At 39.0% G+C, this 20,090-nt stretch overlaps 4 protein-coding genes across 5 annotated transcripts in view; 2 read left to right on the top strand and 2 right to left on the bottom strand.

Annotated features, from left to right (window-relative positions):
• The first annotated feature begins 1,898 nt into the window (after positions 1-1,898).
• Positions 1,899-8,886, top strand: verm (LDLa and CE4_CDA_like_1 domain-containing protein vermiform). Of its 2 annotated transcripts, none has more exons than XM_011309721.1 (5): positions 1,899-1,991; positions 2,942-3,071; positions 4,153-4,265; positions 6,733-6,882; positions 6,950-8,886. In XM_011309721.1, exons 1-5 carry the CDS (start codon positions 1,943-1,945, stop codon positions 8,104-8,106), a joined length of 1,599 nt encoding a protein of 532 aa, XP_011308023.1. In that variant the 5' UTR covers positions 1,899-1,942; the 3' UTR covers positions 8,107-8,886. The 2 variants fall into 2 exon arrangements, with proteins under 2 accessions (XP_011308023.1, XP_011308022.1); XM_011309720.1 differs by lacking the exon at positions 4,153-4,265 and adding an exon at positions 3,959-4,089.
• A 505-nt stretch (positions 8,887-9,391) lies between these two features.
• Positions 9,392-11,875, bottom strand: LOC105269457 (prolactin regulatory element-binding protein). Its single transcript, XM_011309719.1, has 4 exons — positions 11,600-11,875; positions 11,100-11,476; positions 10,304-10,998; positions 9,392-10,225 (listed from the first exon to the last, which is right to left on the bottom strand). Exons 1-4 carry the CDS (start codon positions 11,735-11,737, stop codon positions 10,140-10,142), a joined length of 1,296 nt encoding a protein of 431 aa, XP_011308021.1. The 5' UTR covers positions 11,738-11,875; the 3' UTR covers positions 9,392-10,139.
• Positions 11,876-12,158: 283 nt separating this feature from the next.
• ND-51 (NADH dehydrogenase (ubiquinone) 51 kDa subunit) lies at positions 12,159-15,482 on the top strand. Its single transcript, XM_011309718.1, has 6 exons — positions 12,159-12,265; positions 12,418-12,485; positions 12,964-13,632; positions 13,741-13,973; positions 14,394-14,597; positions 15,206-15,482. The coding sequence occupies exons 1-6, from the start codon at positions 12,217-12,219 to the stop codon at positions 15,390-15,392; spliced, it is 1,410 nt and encodes a 469-aa protein (XP_011308020.1). The 5' UTR covers positions 12,159-12,216; the 3' UTR covers positions 15,393-15,482.
• Positions 15,483-16,423: 941 nt separating this feature from the next.
• The window catches only part of LOC105269455 (RNA pseudouridylate synthase domain-containing protein 2), a gene marked incomplete at its 5' end in the record, with an annotated part of 87,965 nt that continues 84,298 nt past the window's right edge, over positions 16,424-20,090 (bottom strand). Inside the window, 1 exon segment of the mRNA XM_011309716.1 lies at positions 16,424-19,996. Coding sequence (XP_011308018.1) covers positions 19,226-19,996 — 771 coding nt within the window.

The raw sequence follows: 20,090 nt of genomic DNA, 5'->3' as shown, positions 1-20,090 counted from the left end.
TTTAACCGATGATTCGATATCTGAGAAGAGAATTCCATCTCCGAATGCCGTCCTGAATTAATCATGGGTGGTCACTGGTGGCTGGTGTTACCCAGGAGTCAGCATTATTTCACCTCGAATTGAGCCGGCATTTTGGAGTGGCATAAAACGAGCATTGAGCTTCGAAGGTTGGATAAATGTCAGTTGCCAACCGGGTTTTAAAATGCTTCGACAACCCGGCGCCATCTCCAGCTCATAGCACACTGACCTACACTCATCTCTGCAAAATATTTTATTTTTTTAATTTTTTTTTACAGCCAACTTTTATCACCTGCAATCAATCACTCATTTATGATTTTCCACAATTCGCTTGAAAATCCAGTGGAAAATCCAATTCGCCATTTTTTTTTATACATTTACGAGACGTTTTTTTATAAACAAATAGATAAAGGGGGAATGGAAGATGAGGCAAGTGTTTACAAAGAAATTTCCTTTAGAAAAGAAAAAAATAAATCGATTTTTGGATTATTCTTATTTTCATTTTTTCCATCTCCTCGGATTTTTCGAAATGCTGCAGCCAAAATTTAATTACTGACAATAACACGAATTGAGAAAAGTCTTTTCCTCTTATAAACAAGTTAATAATAATGACCCAACCGTAATTACGACTGATAATGGAGTAAAATAGCCATCGAAGGAGCGTATATCGAGTTTACGTAAGAAAATTGAATGGCAGATAAATAAGAGACGAATAAAATAAAAAATACTTGTCCTGAATTTCTTCTCATCATCATTTTCACTTCACTCTCCACGCTTCACCACGTGTATAGGTCGTATCACCAAGTGTACATCTGAATTACTCAAACAGGTTTTCACCTACAGTGAGAATAAAAAAAGGAATAGTTGATGGTGTAAGTGGTTCTTGTCTCTTGCCACGGGAATCTCCACCCTTCGAGAACAAAGAACATTCTGGTGTTCCTCGTTATCTGGAGATAGCTATGGGATTGAGCAATCTAGGGGCATTAAGTCTTCTTAATTCAATAGTCGTTTTTTTATTTTCTTGGAGATGGAAAATGCCAGGGTGAGATCATTTCTATCTTGGATACTGGCCCCTCGAGGATTTCAGGTGGAAATAATCTCTCGAATTATCTACGGGCTTAAAGTGATTTTTTTTTTTTACATTCTTCCTGGTCAATCCATTATTTCTAAATTACGGAGATTTTTGGAAAATGAGGCTAACAATTGTTTTCAATTTCGAGAAATGATTTTTTGAAAATGGAAATTATTGGAGAAATTGTTAACAATGTTGCACGCGACTGATCAACGGCTTAATCATTCGTGACCTATTGAGGGAATAAATATTATCGTGATCTTTAACCGGCGCAATGTGGAGGTAAAATCGAGAGTCATCCTGAATTGTTTCTCGATGACTGAAAAAAAATGACGAGAGCACGAGTCGTTGGGAGTACAATCTCTCTTCTAGAAAAATCTAGAACATCGTAGAAACTTATTCGAGAAGTCGTGTGAAAATTTCGCCGCGAATATCTCTACGTATCAAGTAGATTAGGTTGTACTTTAGCCAGACGAAGTCGAGAAAATCCGAGGATCAAAAATGGGGAAGAGAAAATGGGAGAACCTGGAGAACATGGAGAACCTGGAGAACCTGGAGAACTTGGAGGACCTGGAGAACCTGGAGGACCTGGAGAACCTGGAGAACCTGGAGGACCAGCTCTTTGCCAGCAAGAGGTCCAGACGCTCAAACCTTTGCCTTTGGACAGTTTTAAAATTCAATAAAGACTCTTTAATTGTGATTAATTCTGGTGGAAATAAATTAAATACGATGGCAGCACCAGACGGAAGGTGAAAGTCCTGGACAAGAAGAAGGGAAGGAGTGGAGGTCCACATATAGAGGGGCGAGAGGGCGCGGCTTGTCCAGACGTTTTCTGTCCCGCTGACGACAATCATGTCGCCAAAGTTTATATTTCTCCTAGGATGCCTAACTCTACTTGCCGGTGAGTAAACCACAACTTCCTCCTGGAATAAGAGAAAAAAAAATCAATTCTGTAACGATACGAAGATGATTTATCTCCTCGGAGATGAGTTAACTCAGCCATCCGTTGGATTTTTGAAAATATCTCTAAAATCAAGGCAGATAGAGAAATTTTTGTCATCACCTTTTTCGTACGTCTTTGTCAGATCTACGGAAAAGATTTCCATTGAAATTTCGCTATCTCCCTTCATTTTGGAGATATTCCCGGAAAACTTACGGATTTCTTGAAAATTGGGGAAAGGGTTTTTTTAGTCAAGTGCGTCGTGAATAAATAATCTGTGAAAAATTAAATAAATTAATCCTCTGCGTATATTAGTTAGTAAAAATATAATTTATTTATTAAAACATTAAATCAACGATAATAACAATCCGATAATTCTCGCGATTAAATACTTTCCCGTGGAAATTCGAAGAATTTTCCGTTGAAAATCCACAACATTGTTTATCTCGCGGTAATTAACAAAAAATTAACAATATCACAGGGAATTTGTTATTGGTCCATTAGAATTCAAAGAATTTTTACGAAAGTCGATGGAAATTAATGGAAAATTCATAGTGAATGCAATTTTTGTCGGGAAATTTTGCAATTGCACGGAATTGTTTTTGATACAATTTTTTACGAGAGAAATAAAAAATTTTAAAACAGTGCAGCTGTTGCTTTCCCCTACCGGAGTCTCGCCCTGACATTTCCAAGACTTTCTACTTCACTGGAGTTCTTTGACCCTTCGCTCGTGTCTCGGCTTTTCCCGATGAGAAAAAAAATTTCAAACAGCATCTGTGGTGATGTGAAATAACGAAAAAAAAAAGTCGGACCCAATTGCTCAAACGTTCACCTCCTGGGGATAAATAAAAAAAAAACAATGGTAATATTTCAAACTGATTGCTGATGTCGTAATAATTGGCATTTCGCAGTTACGGTGAGAGCGCAAGATGATGAGGGAGAGGATGGAGCTGGTGCTAATGCTGAGGAACTCTGCCAGGACAGACCTGGTGATGAGTATTTCCGTCTCAGTGTCGATGGAGATTGCAGGGATGTCGTGAGGTTAGATGCGTCATTTTTAATAAATAATTCCACGAGCGACGAAAAATCTAAAGGATAAATCGACGAATTCGTTAGAAAATTCGATAAGATTTCCCTTAAAATATTTATATTTAATTTTCCATCGGATTTCACTGGATTCCACGATTTTTGTCGTTCGTGTCATTGAATTATTCAATTGTTCATTAAATAATTCCACCTCGGTTGAAATATTTCTGATCGATTATCATTGTTGAGACAACGGTAAGTTCTCCACACCTTCTAGGTAACTGTAAAACCAGTGATTAACGGAGTCATACCAACTTCCGAGTAACTGATTGATTGTTAATTAACGGTCGGTCGTTGGGTGGAATATTTATGAGGGAAAGAGGTTTTTCTCATTCTGCTGACAGCGATTTCATTAAATTCCGCGGAATTTAAAATTCCTCTCATTTCATTATGACAAAACAGGTTTTTGCACGCTGAAAATATTATCAACAATTAATTACTAATAAATCGTCATTCAAATTAAATAACATTAACATCAACAACATAATTAACGATTAAAAATTACACTGCACACAAAATTATCACCAATTAATCACTAACGAATTACAATGAAGAATTAAATATCATATTTATTAATTATTATTACCGATTATTGCACAATAATTATGAGAATCCTGATAAACAATTTGAGGTGTTCTCCGATAAAAATCAGATTGATCTGATGTTCTCAGTCTTCCAATGACATTTCGACGAGTCCTTGAGAGCGCAATTGATCTGACAAGAAAGGCAAGAGAGGAATTCCCTCTAATTACCTCCTAATTACCCCCTAATCACCCCATAATTGAGGGAGAAAAATTCCGCAATTCTCTCATTTATTGAATTTATTTCCCCAACAAAATCAGATGCGACAAAGCGACTGAGATCGGTGTAACCCGATTGGCATCTGTCAAGTGTCCAACTGGTTTGGCATTTGACATCGAGAGACAGACCTGCGATTGGAAGACAAACGTGAAGAATTGCGAACAGCTTGAGAGTAAGATACGATTGTTAATTAAATTAAGTTGAACTCAAAGTCCCCTCCGTTCTTACCCCTCAGGTGTACAAGATCTGGACTGAAGCAAATCACCTGTCCCAGTGGATTGGCCTTTGATTTGGACAAACAGACCTGCGACTGGAAGGGCAAGGTCCATAACTGTGACAAGCTCGAGAGTAAGTGACGTTCAAACGGGGAATTTAAAATTATGCGCCGGATTATCGTTAATTGCACCTCAAAAATGTTCCGATTTTCTCGAAATATTGCGCATCCCACAATCACACGATCTCCACTTCGTCATTATTCCGAAAATATCTCGAAAACTACTGGATTGAGAGGAAAATGTCAAAAGACCATTTCTCTTGTACATAGAATTTTCTGCGAAAAAGGTTCTTAACATTTCTCTCTCAATCCAATACCTCTCGAGATATCCCACTGATGAAATATTTTTTGGGAAATTACCTGGAGAAAAATTGCACAGAACATTTTTCGGTGTGAGAATTCCTTTGAGATAATTCTTAATTGTCATGAGGTCTTGAAGGAATTCAACGAATCCCCGGTAATGCTCGTAGACTCGCGCCGTAGCACGCAAAAAAAATCGACGCACTTTGGAAAAAAATTTTGAAGTCATTAACTTTTATTTTTACTCACTGTTTTTATAAGGAGACAATCGGGATCAATCGAGCGGCCATGGCCATCCACTTTGTGGATTATAATTATCTTGATTAATGTGGGATAGAGAGCCGGGAAAATCGATATGGAGGGATCGATTCACCGATTATTTTTATTTTATTTGATCGACGAACAAGGCCGCTCGACTTTTCCCTCATTCTGTACAGACATATCTCTAACTGCTTAGATCTTTCGCTTTCTAGATACTAAATTCTCACTTTGCGATCTCAAACGCTTTCACGATGTCCCCGTTTCACTCGAGCTTTCAATTTCTTCCGACCATCTTTATTTTTTCATTACGAATATCTTGATTCCTCAGTCTCCATTCGTATTTTCAACACTTATCACTATTAATTTTCACTTTTTCAAAGAAATTATGAAACTCACGCGGAAAATTCTGTAGCCGAGTGGTTAAAGGCGATAAATCCACTTTTTCTCTTTCACTCTTCCGTGAGTCTCACGGAAATATCACGGAAACTACGGGAGATACTCAAATTTTTATCTCAACATTTTTTGTGGAGATTGACGAGAGCTAAAAAAAAGTTCCTACACGAATTTTTCTATCTCCCTTGGTTTTTGGAATATTTTCGAAAAGCTCGATGAACTCAATCGACGATTTAATTACAAAAACTGATCTTTTGCTTTCTGATCTGAAAAAAATTTATAAATTGTAAAATATTTGAAGAATATTAAGTATCAAAGATATTTTTGATTCTGGAAAATTTATTTCTCGATTAAGAATAAATTTTACCGAATGAAAAAACTCTCGCTTGAATTATCGAAATTAATCGAATCGCGGATTACTCGCTCTTTAGTAAATATTGTACGAAATTTCGATGGAGTTTTGTAAATTGAAGTGCTGAAGAAAATTTTCCACTACCTGGAAAGTCCTGGAGGTAGTCAATCCCGAATTTTCCCTCTTGAGAAGCAAAGAGACTCTCAAAGCAAGACCCCGAGCTTTTCTCTTTCCTTCAAACGCTTATTATCTGAATAATTGGAGTAATCTCTCATAACTTCTATAACCCACACCACACTGATACAAAAAAATCTACACTGAAATTAATGGAAGTTAAAAATTTCGACATCTCTTTAATGAACAAAAAACCAAACAATATTAAAATTGTGATAATACATCTGCATATCTCTTCACTATCTTCATTATTTATCTAATAATTCAGGCAAAGAGAACACTCGCTAAGACTCGAGTCGTGGACTATTTTGCTAGCTGCTGTTTTTATTTAATGCTCTCTGTTCATTTTCACTTTGTGTTACGAAAGAAGATTAATCAACAATAATAAATAATCGATTACAAAATCAGTAGCGAAAGGGTGAAATAAATCGAGTTCTCGGTTATCCTAAACATCGATTAACCTCATGAACCATCGATTTCACCCAAAAATATCAGAAGACCTTTTTTGTCGACAACTTCTTCCGCTACAAAAAAGTTCTTCACTGTTTTCTCCTGAAATCGATAGTTTCCGACATAAATCGATGATTAAAAAACTTCTGATTTCGATTTATTCCAATCTTTATCATAATGAGACTTTTTTTTTTCTCGAAATTACTAGAGTAATTTTGTAATGGGGAGTGGGTATGGAGCGCAATTAAAAAGTGATCCTTAAATTGCGTCTTCTCTCAATGATAAGTAAATAAATAAATGAGACGCGTGCGTCGTCGTGAGCCGAATAAATTGAAGTACCCGAATACGTCACAACTCGTCGGATTAATTATTTCTCCCAATTTACCAGGAGCATTTTTACTGAACGATTAATTACATGATCTCAATGAAGTTCATTCAAACGGACATTCTGACGATTGACAAACAGTTCACTAATTATACACATTTCGACGTAGATTGTATCACACAAGGGGCAAGAGGCGTATGGAGTTGGGCCTTGAATTCAACTTTGGTCGTTGCTAATTATCAATGCATCCCTCTAATTTCGTTAACAATTATCTGGATAATTGCAGAACCCCGTAAGGTACTCCCTATTCTCAAGACAGACGAGCCCATCTGTCCCGAGGGTAAATTATCCTGCGGCAATGGTGACTGTATCGAGAAGGAGCTCTTCTGTAACGGAAAGCCCGACTGCAAAGACGAGTCCGATGAGAACGCCTGCAGTAAGTATTTTCTCCAGGAGATAATCCCCCTTAATCCGTGAAAATCTGATGACTAAATCTCTTCCAGCGGTGGAGACGGACCCAAATCGTGCACCAGATTGCGATCCAACGCAGTGCGTTCTGCCGGATTGCTACTGTTCAGCCGATGGAACCCGAATTCCGGGTAATATCGAGCCATCCCAGGTTCCCCAGATGATCACAATTACCTTCAATGGTGCAGTGAATGTGGACAACATCGACCTGTACGAGGAGATATTTAACGGTCAACGAGCAAATCCAAATGGCTGTCAAATTCGCGGAACATTCTTCGTGTCCCACAAGTACACAAATTATTCAGCTGTCCAGGATTTGCACAGAAAGGGCCACGAGATCGGTGTCTTCTCTCTTACCCACAAGGACGATCCCCAGTACTGGACCCAGGGTACTTACGACGATTGGCTAGCAGAGATGGCTGGGGCGAGACTTATAATTGAAAGATTCGCAAATATCACGGATGGTTCGATAATTGGAATGAGAGCACCTTACCTCAGGGTGGGAGGTAATAAACAATTTGAGATGATGTCTGATCAGTTCTTCGTGTATGATGCCTCGATCACAGCCTCACTGGGGCGGGTTCCCATCTGGCCGTACACTTTGTACTTCAGAATGCCCCACAAGTGTAATGGCAATGGTGGAAATTGTCCCTCGAGGTCGCATCCTGTCTGGGAGATGGTTATGAATGAGCTCGATCGTCGTGATGATCCCACATTCGATGAGTCACTACCTGGTTGTCATATGGTTGACTCGTGCTCTAATGTACAGACTGGGGAGCAATTTGGCCGACTTCTCAGGCACAATTTTAATAGGCACTTCAATAGCAACAGGGCACCCCTCGGTCTTCACTTCCACGCGTCCTGGCTCAAGAGTAAGAAGGAGTACAGGGATGAACTCATCAAGTTCATCGATGAAATGACTCTCAGGGGGGATGTATACTTTGTCACTATGGTTCAGGTCATCAAGTGGATGCAGACACCTACCGAATTGTCCGGACTCAGGGATTTCCAGGACTGGAAGGAAACGTGCGATGAGAAGGGACAGCCGTACTGCTCTTTACCCAATGCCTGTCCGCTTACCACTCGGGAATTACCTGGTGAAACTCTACGGCTTTTCACCTGCATGGAGTGCCCCAATAATTATCCATGGTTGCTCGATCCCACTGGGGATGGTTTCACTGTTAAGAAGTGAGAGGGCTGAGGGTGCGAAGGCATGGGGATGTGGGAGTGAAAAAAAATTTGTCTTCCGGGAAAAATTCTACTGCTTCTAGGAATTATTCTAAAATTTCATTCATTCAAATCAAGTGATTTTTTTTTCACTTTTTTTTTAATTAAATTCACGGAAATTTCCATTATCTCCGGGGACATCTGGTAATTATTCATTTCCAAGGCGATTAAATTGAAAAGTTAATTTGAGTGGAAAATTTAATAGTCCCTGCACGATTAAGAGTAATTTCTGGAATCTGGAATATTTTTTCCTTTAATTCATTGAATGAATTGAAAAATTACGTATTAATTAATTTTGATAAGAAAATATTTCTTGTGCCTTCGATATTGAATCCAGATTCGGTAATGCCCTCGTTGCGAGTACCGGATGATTTTCACTTGTAAATATCCACCGAAAAAAAATAACGAATATTGAAATTATTGTTTACATGGTACTGAGGCGCGTGATCTCGACAACAACTCGACTTTCTCTGGTTTTGAGGTACTGGGTAAATGGAAGGGAGAGATTCTGAGAAAGTCCATGGGGTCACCAGTGATATCTCCCCAGCGTGTGGATCGAATGTGAAATTAGTTGGAGAGATTAATGATTGAAATTGCGAGATCGATTCAACGATGGGGATATTAGAATGAATTCGCTCGATGAAAATTGTATGTACCCGTTCTAATTATTTAAGATATAAGCAGTGTATTAATTTTAATGAAGAGCTTAAACTATTTCTCAATACATAAAGAATGTGAAAATTTTTCTGTCTCCGGCATTTCATTTTTTTTTTCCGCCACTTTTTCTTTTCGCTCGCTCTCTCGTTCGGAGTGTTTTACTCTCGGATAAATTCCGCTTGATATTTCTTTTTTTTTTTTTCACTTTCGTCCTTTCACCCTGGAGCCTTGAAACTTATCTTCGGAGATACGAGACATCGGGAGAAGAAGCCATCGGTGAAAATGTCAGTTGTAACCCGAGGGGTCCCTTTCGATTTCGGACGACATTCCTCTGAACGAGGCGCCTCATTCCCCGGGTAAAGGCCCCTGGGAGTATTTATTACTCTTGATTTATCGATCGACTGGACACATTCAAATGAGATGAGAGAAACAAACATCATAAATTTTCTCGATTTGTTTACAATGTAATCGTGGAAATATTTATAATTTTTTCTTACAGCCTTTATACCGTCGAAAAAATCAATCAGCGAAAGAGTAAAAAAATCGATCCAACAAAATCTTTAATTTGTAATGAAAAAATCATATGATCAACATAATTTCATAATTCAGTGACGAATCTGATTAGATTTCATCCTAATATCTTTATTTCACTATTCACAGGCTTCAGCCATTTTACATAAATCTCCCATCCGTATTATTAATTTTAAATAAATAAGGCTCGAACACATGACAACAGCTCAACTGTTTTCAATCAAATGAAATGAACAGGTGAGAGAATTCGTGTCGAAATGACAAGGAACAAAAAAAAATTCTCAAAAAAATAATCTCTTAATAATGGATTGATCTCATTGCCACCCCCACTCATTTCATTCAATAAAAAAGCCAATAAATTTCAAACAAGAGTACGACAAACAATGAAACTAACAAATCTCCCTCAATTTTTCCTAAAAATTTAACGACTAATTCAAGGAGCTTAATAGTTACACGATAAAATTAATACATGAGCAAAAAATGGACAAAATTACGAATTGCAAACGGGAATTCAATAGATTTACCTACGGATGCATTGCTGGCAAGGTATCTCCTTCCGACGAGACTGTTCTCACGTGAGCCTCACAAAAAAAAAACATTGACGAAAAAAATTCATTCAGAGGTATTCACACCCATTTTCCAATGTGCACACTCATACAAAAATTTTCTATCCACAGCAGAGATCACTTCTTGCAATCTACATTGTACGTGTGAAGTAGATTTTGCTGGGTTTTACCCCTTTTAATCGATAAAACATAATTTAGACTCGATAAAATGGACATTAACTAGATCAGTTTTGAGTAACTCGGGTCATATACCCAGGTAACTGCACAGGGTAAACGCACCACAGATGCTCAGGATGATGAATATTATTACCAGCCAGAAGGGTAGTGTATCTGGAAGAAAAATGACAAATTCGTAAACTTTGAGAAAACGATTAGATTTAAACCGAGAAAGGGAAAATAAAAACTCACGTCGATAAGGAATGCTGTGAATGCAAATTCTGTTATCCACGGATATGCTGACAACGGCAGCTTCTGAGTTGCTGGTGATGGGTGGTCCATCCATTTTGGAAGGAATGAATTCCAATCCAGTGACGAACATGCTGTGTGCGCCAGGAACATGAAGAACCCTTTGTAAACTAAATGCGATAAAAATGTCAACACTCCCCGAGAACATAGTGCCAACAGCAACGAATTTTCCATCGTCAGACACAGCAATGGCTGATAGGGTCTCCCTGAAGGAAGTGGACCTGACGATGAGGCCCTGCTCGAGGTCCCACAGCTGAAGATAGCTGGGTTTCTTCGGAACTATTGAGTTGGATAGAATGAACAGCTGGGGCTTCGATTTTTTGTCTGTAGGAATTCTGAAGCGAAGGCGTTTGTACATGTATTTTCCACCAGCAGGAGGCGTCCAGGACAGCTCCTGGGATTTTGTGCCTTTGGTCACGTCCCAGACGATGGCACGACTATCTTTTGCTATCGAGGCAACTAGGCTCCCATCGTGGTTGAAGTCAATGTCGTCTATTTCTTTTGTGTGGGCTTCTAGGTCATGGATTTTTGTCAGGTGGGGAAATTTCCAGAGCCTTACGACACCATCGAGACCACCAGTCGCCATCAATTTTCCGTTCGGACTTATTCGGACTATCCTTTGGATTGGCTCTGAATCACTGGACATTTTTATTGATTCGTTAGTCATTGAGGAATAAATCCTCGAGAGATAAAAAAAATTCCTGAAGTTCTGAACAACTACGAATTATTCTCCACTCACCTGAAATCCGTCTGAATACTAGTGGAGGGTTTGAGAATGAGCTGCAGCTTCTTATGTTTGGCATTAGAATAACCCCTGACCTCCTCGATTCTTTCCCCATTGACCTCCTCATTTTTCTCGCTGAGTCGCCTCTGTCTGAGGTTCTCCTTGTTAATGGTGGAGGCACTAGTCCCTTTCAGAATTTCACCGTTCTCCAGAGTAACGATCCTCGAAGTAACGTCGTACAGCTGACAATGACTCTCCTGTCCAGCCACAAGATACGTCTTCTTCTCATCACTGGTGCAGGCACAATTCATAACAACACTAGGTCCCGTCTCGTGCCTCGTTACCTCCTCAGCTGTGAACTGCCAGCCATCGTGTGACAGCTCGAAGATTTCCTGGATTTAAAAAAGCAAAAACATAACCCCACGACGTCATTAAAAAATGCCCAGAAATTCTTTAAAAAATCAGAGATTCTCGTAATGAGTTTGCGACTGGTGGATATATAATTTTCCACTTACAAATCCATTTGCCACTCCAGTTTTTGATGATCCTCCACCACCACCCACCAGGATGTGTCTGCTGGTGAGCATCTGAATGCTGTAGAGAGGAAAATTAACTTTGGCAATTAGCCCTCCTTTGCTCCTCCTCGATGGCATTATCAAATTTTATTGATCACTTCGACATTTAATACGACACAACACCAGGACAATAAATACGATGAATTATTAACGAATGTTTATTGTCAATTCACGATGAAACACTGGAGGCAAGTTCCACGTTTCACGTTGGCGCCCCATCTCTCTTGTTCAGTTGGACAAGAAGAAATGTCAGTGGAAACGTCATTCTATTTTTTGAGAGATAAATCATGATTGCTCTTTAAACGACAAAAAAATTATTTTAAAAACCATCATTCTCGATAATCCATCTATTAAATTTTTATGTCAATTTTTTAAATATAAATTAATGTACAGAAAGCTGCAATTTATTTTGGAAAATTATCGTCATACGATAATTTCGTATCGAATGTCGACACATGATGGCGGCACCAACAAGGGATTTCCGTCGGTATCAGCTGATTTTCGGAGTGGAATTCTCCTGTCTCTGATCTGAACATAAAAAACGTCATTGGGGCAAGATGGCGGGTGTCATAACTCGCTGTGTTTCGGTGTCCGGACGACAATTAAGTAAGTTTAATAATTTCACTGGTTTAATTAATCATGATTATAATTCGGGATCTACCGGGGATATTGAGGAATTGATTGAGTGGCTTTTTGAGGGAATTCATCTGGTATTTACGCTGTTGGAGACTTATATAATTCGGTTGTTGGTGTTATAGAGTGTCTGGGACCAGCGTTGACCACCCAACAAACCCGAAAATTGGCTGATGCTGCACCCGAAGGAAAGGTAAGTGTTATCATTAAGAATTTTCATCTCGATCAAATCGTTTCGAAAAATCATCGACGTAAATTTGACGATTGCACCATTCGCGGCAATATTGCGTGTATTTTTGGGGAATCAATATTCTAGGGGAGTTATCATGAAAGGGTAAAGACAGCTAGTTTAATTGAATTTATTTATTAATATCTTGAAAGTTCTCTTCATTTTTAAATTATTTCAGACACTTCTCGTCATATTTAAATTATCAAATCGATTGGGGATTTTTTTTTCATTCATCAATATATTCTCGGCGATTTCTGTTTTCTGATTTCTTCTTTAATAAATTATTTAGTCAGTCAGGATGTGGACAGAGCGTCCATTTATCCTACAATTTTAATTTTATCATTCATTTTTGAATTTTTTTTTCTTGACTTTAAGAAAAATTCATTATTTGAATGAAGTGATAAAATTTGGCCTCTTGCATTATTTTCTCCTGGTGAACTAGAAATGTGGAGCCCCCCTTCACGATCAGGATCGTATATTCACGAATCTTTATGGTCGACACGATTGGAGGCTGAAGGGTGCCCTGAAGCGAGGTGACTGGTACAAAACCAAAGCAATTCTCGATAAAGGGTCGGACTGGATAATAAATGAGATCAAAGTATCGGGTCTCCGTGGTCGCGGTGGGGCTGGATTTCCATCTGGAATGAAATGGTCATTTATGCAAAAGCCATCGGATGGCAGGCCCAAGTATCTCGTCGTCAATGCTGACGAGGGTGAGCCAGGCACGTGCAAAGATCGTGAAATTATGCGCCACGATCCCCATAAACTTGTCGAGGGTTGTTTAATTGCTGGACGTGCCATGGGGGCTTGTGCAGCCTACATTTACATTCGTGGAGAGTTCTATAATGAGGCATCGAACATGCAGGTAGCCATTGCCGAGGCTTATCAGGCTGGCTTAATTGGCAAAAATTCATGTGGTACTGGATATGATTTTGATATTTTCGTTCAACGTGGAGCTGGTGCTTACATATGTGGTGAGGAGACTGCGCTGATTGAGAGTATCGAGGGAAAACAGGGAAAGCCCAGGCTGAAACCACCATTTCCTGCTGATGTCGGCCTCTTCGGGTGTCCCACTACGGTTACTAATGTGGAAACTGTTGCTGTATCACCGGTAGTCTTATTTCCATTATCAAGTTGTATTTATTTATTTCTACGTGAAAATCCTTTTGGGTGGAGTAATTGGATTTAATAATTCAATAGTGATTATGCATCGTTACAGACTATTTGTCGTCGTGGAGGTACCTGGTTCGCTAGCTTCGGCCGGCCTCGTAATCATGGTACCAAACTATTCAACATCTCAGGTCACGTAAACAATCCATGCACTGTGGAGGAGGAGATGTCGATACCACTGAAGGAACTCATTGAGAGACACGCCGGTGGTGTAATTGGGGGCTGGGACAATCTTCTCGGTGTTATTCCCGGTGGATCCTCTACGCCCATCATTCCAAAAAGGTTGTTAATTATTAGGGGTTACTTTAAGCAAACTGGAAAGTAATTACCAGTCTGTGGAATTGACTTGTTAATTTTTCATGGTACTGATAATCTCGGGTTGGGGCTGACTTCGGATTTTCAGAGCGATTTCGAAATTGCGGGTGTAATATTTAGGGGAGAACAACTCTAATCTTGAAAAATACAAAATAATACTCACAATCTTATTCAAAATCAATTCAATGAATAATTTTCTCATTACAATAAATTGGGGATAATTACACTATGAAAATAATAATGAGTAGTTGATAAATTTATTGATCAGTTTATTATTTTCTAAGTTGCTATAGATTTTGAGATGAACGTTCCATAAAAATGGTAAATTACCAATTAAACTGACGCACGATTGATGGATTTTATCGATCTGCTCCTGTATTCTTGCAGCACCTGTGACACAGTGCTCATGGACTTCGATGACCTCGTCAGGGTGCAGAGCTCGTTCGGAACGGCTGCTGTTATCGTGATGAACAAACAGACGGACGTAATCAAGGCGATCGCTCGCCTCATCAGCTTCTACAAACACGAGTCGTGTGGTCAATGCACTCCTTGCCGCGAGGGTATAAGTTGGATGTACAAAATAATGAGCCGGTAAGTTAATTTGTCTGTGATAAGCGTGTTCTGGTCTCGCACGCGACTCACCCATTCACTTTGTTTTATTAATGTCAGGTCGGTGGGTGGGACAGTAATTTTTGAAAATGTCGAATGTCGTGTCGGCTAATTAAATTATTCAGAAATCGAGCCATGATAATTGGATAATTGCGGGCAATTGCTGGGTTTTTACATCGTCCGAGGAAGTATTTATTCAAATTTTTCTGCTCCACAAACTGGAAACTTTCAGTTGACTCGTAAATTATAATTTTTGTCATTATTTTCCTGGGGACTACTTCGAGCTGTTTGTACTTTATTCTCTTTATCATCTATTGAATTTTGTATTCTTAGACGTCGATGTTATTAATAGGTGAATCCTCTGTAATTCGTGACATTTTCGGGACACTCTCGTGTCCTGGATTCTGAAAATATCGTGCAATCTGGACCACTCTTGGAGTCGTTAGAATTACCTCCTCGGGGCACTCCTGAGCCTCTCGATTCCCAAGTTATTCCTGAAATAGCCTGCATCAATGAAAAGCGAAAGGGCTTATCCTCTTACCTCCCTCATGCAGATTGACGATAATCACAGATGATATTTTTAATTCAAGATTTGTCGAGGGTAACGCGGAGGAGCATGAAATAGATATGCTGTGGGAGCTGACGAAGCAGATCGAACTCCACACTATCTGCGCCCTAGCCGATGGTGCAGCCTGGCCAGTCCAAGGTCTAATCCGTCACTTCAGGCCAGTTATCGAGGAGAGAATTCAAACTTTCAAGCAACGCGCTTGCAACTAAACTCCTAGTACAACACTGTTAAAAATTTCATTTGAATTATACCATTCAGTGGAAATTCAAGAAAATCAAGGAAATGATTTTTCTTCTGGAAAATCAACATTTTTTCTATAAATGGAAATTAATGATTCAGAATTTTTTTAACAGTGTACATGTTCAAGTATAAAAAAAATCTATTAATTTTATTCAAATGGTTAAATTATTCCCCCAGCAGTCGAGGTGAGATTTATTTCACGTGTACATAGATTAATCCACTCGATAGGATCAGGATTTTCAGGTCGTGTAAAGCCCGATAAGGAAGTTGTTAATAAAAATAAATGAATAAATCATATCGTCAATTTATTCCCCCCAAATCCATCGATTTTCTGAGGCTATTGCTGCATTATTCATTGCACTCTGGCAGTTATTTGAAGTTTTCTTTTTTTTTTACGTCGCAAAGAGGGGGAGGGGCGAAACGTATATTATCGGACTCAGTCTCTTGGAACGTTGATCGAGGTAATTACCAATATTTATTGAAAATTGCGACATGTAGTCGTGAATTATTTTTTCTATCTTCCACTGGGCACAGGATACATTTACGCATACGATAGGAGTTAATATCCGCTCTCATTACACTGAAGTTTTATGATCATTCATTATTATTTGTAAAACATTAATTAATCGAAACGGGAAAAATGAGGGTGAGGGGTCACGTCGAAGGAACGACTCACTGTAATTTATTAGAGATGAGCCCCAGCTATTCCACAACAGAAAATCATTACTGACTCTCCCCTGTGAATGAAAAAAAAAATACCCAGAGAAACCCCCGGCCTTCTTACCTCCTGAAAAATTATGGCTCCTGAAGAATTCATACACCAATAGCTCCTCCTATTTTTCTGGGTTAACGGGCCTTTTACACTCGATTTATCGCCACCGATCTTCCCACCACTGCAACCACCACTTTTCCACTAGTCATTTCCATACACCCATTGATTAATCCAAAAAAAAAGAGAGTACATAAAAATATGCACATAGAAAATTCAGCAAACTGGCAATTTACCGAACAATAATTAGCATTTATTCGTTCATTATACAAGAATTTTTATTCTCCACCTCCACAAAATGGGTTTTTACTCACGAACGCTAACGATCCGTTACGATACACGATAATACGTCATTACAATGTGCGTATACAATATATATAATATATACAAAAGCGCTCGTTCATTTGACAGACAAGATTTTCCTCTTTCTCATGCCACTAAATCTCTCACACGTGACGTTTCCTCTGTCTCAGCAGCAATCTTCCTTTCATTTTTGTATTTCCTTTATTTTATTTACTTTATTATCATCAATAAACGTTAGTTTTTATTTATTAATCTTACCTTTACATACATTAACGTAGCGATTACATGATACGATAAATTCAAGGGGAATTCATCTTCTTTTTAATTAGAGTCAGTAGTGAAGTGGTGGAAAAGGGTAAATTAATTTAACTGTTTGCATAACAGTTATTGGGAGATATCTCGGAATAGACGCGAGATAACGGAATTTTTATGGAGACCTTTTTTGACGGGCAGATTGTCATCTGCAAAAAAGGTCGAGTCAAAAATTGTGGTATCTCCGGTAGATTTCGGGATATCATTGGAAAACTACTTCACTGCTGAATCGGTTTTCTCTCTTGTTAGTAAGCGCACAAACTGTCTTTTATGGTAGGTCCGTTGGTTTTGCCATTTAAGATTATTAGTTCTTTGAATTTTCTTACTATTATGATTTTTTTTTTCTAAGTTTTCGTCTCGCGTTGAGCCACGCTCTCGATATACAACACTAAGGCCAATTCGGAGACATGCGTGATCGAGTAATAAAATAATATTTTCCAATCCGGTGGTTCCTTTCTTTTTTGGTTTCGGTGGTATTATTTTTTTGATGGAGGAGTATTACACTTTGTCACGCATCGGTGACTCGTACAATTGAGTTGTCGATGCAAATACGTAACAGACAACCTGTGGGTCCTCAATGAAAACAATACGATACGATATTTCTGATCTTTTCACTTTGTATTATCTGTGACTGATGATACCGGATATTTTTATCACTTTTTGATGATATGATTTAAAGCTCACGGATGCTACCAAATTCGCACTGTCGTGCTCATTGATTGAATAATTTTTATATAATTTTTAAAATTTATTTTTGATGATTGATTGAATGGTAAAGTGGTAGGACAAATTAGAGACAAATGTGAATAAATACAATTGTGGATATCTCGGGAAGCAGTGGGCCGAGGGAAAAATGGTACGGGAACTTTTTGTAGGGAATTTTGTGGGATAGAAAAAAAGTTTTTTAGCATTTTTCGATACACCCAGTTGTTCCGGAGATATTTCCAATTTACTACCACTCCACCACGGAATTGAATAGTGTGGGCACGCACCGTGTCTCTTTATTTCTCATTCTTTCTGTATAATCGGCCTATAAAAATAGACGTCTCTCTACTTTTCAATGCGAGCTAACAGATCCTTGCTATTTGAACAAAAGTGACAATAACTCGAACGAGCATTTCGCGTAATCATAAAAAACTGATTTATTCGAATCCATAAACGAATACATTTCCATCCTAAGAGATAAATTTTTTTTCCACCAATTCTTTTTCTGGGTCAGCCAAAAAAAAAAAATCATTTCGATATCTGTCGTTAAAATGAAAAATTTTTTTTAGTGCGGGGAATGCAATGAGTGTCAATGACATTTGAGTGATGGAATTTCGGGCAAGTATTAAAATAAAATGTTTGCTCGGTGTTTAATGATTAATCAATATGACACGCGCCGAGAAAAGCTGAGGCGAGTGATAAAACGAAGGGATTTAAGTGGTTAATTTTGGAATGAATTGCTCGTTACGAGTTATTTTCATCGATTTGTCGTTTACTTATTCATCGGAAGAGAAGCAACGCTACGAGGCGCGGGTGATTGGTCCCACCATTCCGGGGACCGGAAGCTACTATAATAAATGTCGTCATTGAAGCCTCCATTCTTGGTTGACCATTTTTGAATAATAAATGAAAATGTTAAAACCTTCGATTCTGTTGTGAAGTGGCAGACGAGTTTGCTTTTCCCTGAATATCACAACAAAATCTTTGGGATCTAATTCTGCACTGGTGAAAAATACTTCCATTATCTGCCACTCTCAGATCTGATTTAAATCTTTCAAATCGTTCCACCATCCGACAGCTGAATTCCCTCATTTACAGTTGCCCCAAAACGTCAGAATTCCAAACTAAATTGTGCCTGGAATAGAGAGATTTGGAAGTTTGATTTTTCACTGATCACTCAGTGATGATTATCCATCCCTATGACATTCCCTGGAATTAATTATTTAAACAAAAACATGGGGGAGTCATTGAAAATATTTCTAGTTCAATTATCTTCACTGTCAAATATCCACAAGCACACAGAGTAAAGAAATATTTTTCCCAAGGCCTCAGGCACTTGCGAGAAGTATGCACCTTCAAAAAAAAATTAATTTCCAAACCGATCCAAAATGTTCTAATCCCCAATTTTCCACCAGAGCAATAAAAAAAACCATTACGATAAAAAAAAAGGGCACATGCTTGACGAATTCTCAGTGCAGCCCCCGAAAAAAAAATCTCGCCAGCTGTGGTTCCCCTCAACGGCCACTTCACTACCCCCAGAAAAAAAAAACGAAGAAAAGAAAAAAGTCACCCAAGTCCTGGAAGAGGCGCTCGCAAACGGATGGAAGGCACGGGGTAGGATATCAAAAAAAGGGTCAGCGTCATCTCGTAGATATGGCTCCTCGTAAAACACGTAAAAATGAACAACGACCGATAAACAATGGAATCCCCAGACTATCGATCATCACCACCACTCCAATCACTGGCAGCCCAAGCAGGCAATGGTGTTTCATACTCCCATCCAGGTCCACAGTATCGCCATGCATGAAGATACATAACAAGATCCGATGGTTTTGGATCACGATATTTGACTTTGCACTCGTAGCAGTGAGGATCAACCGTCACCTTGTCATTGGTAAAACTTGTATCAGGTGGTTCACTACCTGTTTGCGTACCAACAGTGACCTTGAGGGCAGATGGAAGTGGCTGCTGTGGCTGTTCATCGTCCGGTGAACAACCTGGCGTTGACGATGGCGAGCCATTGCTGTCCTTATCACCACTGGAATTCGACACTCGATCCTCCATATCGAGTTTTGGTTTGAAAAGTGACATCTCCGAGTCCCCATCCATTCCCAACCAATTCTCAGCGTTGTGAATGCCAATTAGATCCTTCACCAGCTCCTCATCGGTTTTACCTATGTTACCACCCTTTCCCTTCTCGGGACCGAACACTGTGTGATTGTAAAGGGGATCGTTCACCACTGGGTAACCCAGGTACTGCAGGTGCACTCGTATCTGGTGCATTCTACCTGTTTGTGGCTTGCACAGCACCACTGATGATTTTCCATTGTACGATAAACGCTTGAAACGGGTTATGCAGTCCTTTCCCTTCTCCGATACCTTGCACACTCCTATTTTATAGGAGACAACTTCGATTGCCTCTGAACAGACAACCTCATCCTCTGGAAAGGCACCTTCCACACGGCAGACGTACTGCTTGTGCACCTGGGGATCGGTCACGATTTATTGAGTATTTTTAATTAAGTGGAATTGTCAGGGAATTGACATTTTGGAAGAATGATCTATTGGTCAAGTCTTC

Source organism: Fopius arisanus, unplaced genomic scaffold (genome assembly GCF_000806365.1).
Source record: "Fopius arisanus strain USDA-PBARC FA_bdor unplaced genomic scaffold, ASM80636v1 scaffold00070, whole genome shotgun sequence".
Classification (NCBI taxonomy): Eukaryota; Metazoa; Arthropoda; class Insecta; order Hymenoptera; family Braconidae; genus Fopius; species Fopius arisanus.
The sequence above is the reverse complement of the archived record's forward strand: the minus strand, read 5'-3'. Positions and strand labels throughout refer to the sequence as shown.

Bases quoted from the DNA above. Each gene is read 5' to 3' on its own strand.
- LOC105269457 (XM_011309719.1), bottom strand. From the start codon at position 11,737: ATGCCATCGAGGAGGAGCAAAGGAGGGCTAATTGCCAAAGTTAATTTT. The intron at 11,477-11,599 runs GTAAGTGGAAAA...TTTTAAATCCAG, and splicing joins CTGGAGTGGCAAATGGATTT to GAAATCTTCGAGCTGTCACA. The intron at 10,999-11,099 runs GTGAGTGGAGAA...AAAAATGTCCAG, and splicing joins AGTATTCAGACGGATTTCAG to TGATTCAGAGCCAATCCAAA.
- ND-51 (XM_011309718.1), top strand. From the start codon at position 12,217: ATGGCGGGTGTCATAACTCGCTGTGTTTCGGTGTCCGGACGACAATTA. The intron at 12,266-12,417 runs GTAAGTTTAATA...TTGGTGTTATAG, and splicing joins GGTGTCCGGACGACAATTAA to AGTGTCTGGGACCAGCGTTG. The intron at 14,598-15,205 runs GTAAGTTAATTT...TTTTAATTCAAG, and splicing joins ATGTACAAAATAATGAGCCG to ATTTGTCGAGGGTAACGCGG.
- verm (XM_011309720.1), top strand. From the start codon at position 1,943: ATGTCGCCAAAGTTTATATTTCTCCTAGGATGCCTAACTCTACTTGCC. The intron at 1,992-2,941 runs GTGAGTAAACCA...GGCATTTCGCAG, and splicing joins ATGCCTAACTCTACTTGCCG to TTACGGTGAGAGCGCAAGAT. The intron at 4,090-6,732 runs GTAAGATACGAT...GGATAATTGCAG, and splicing joins GAATTGCGAACAGCTTGAGA to AACCCCGTAAGGTACTCCCT.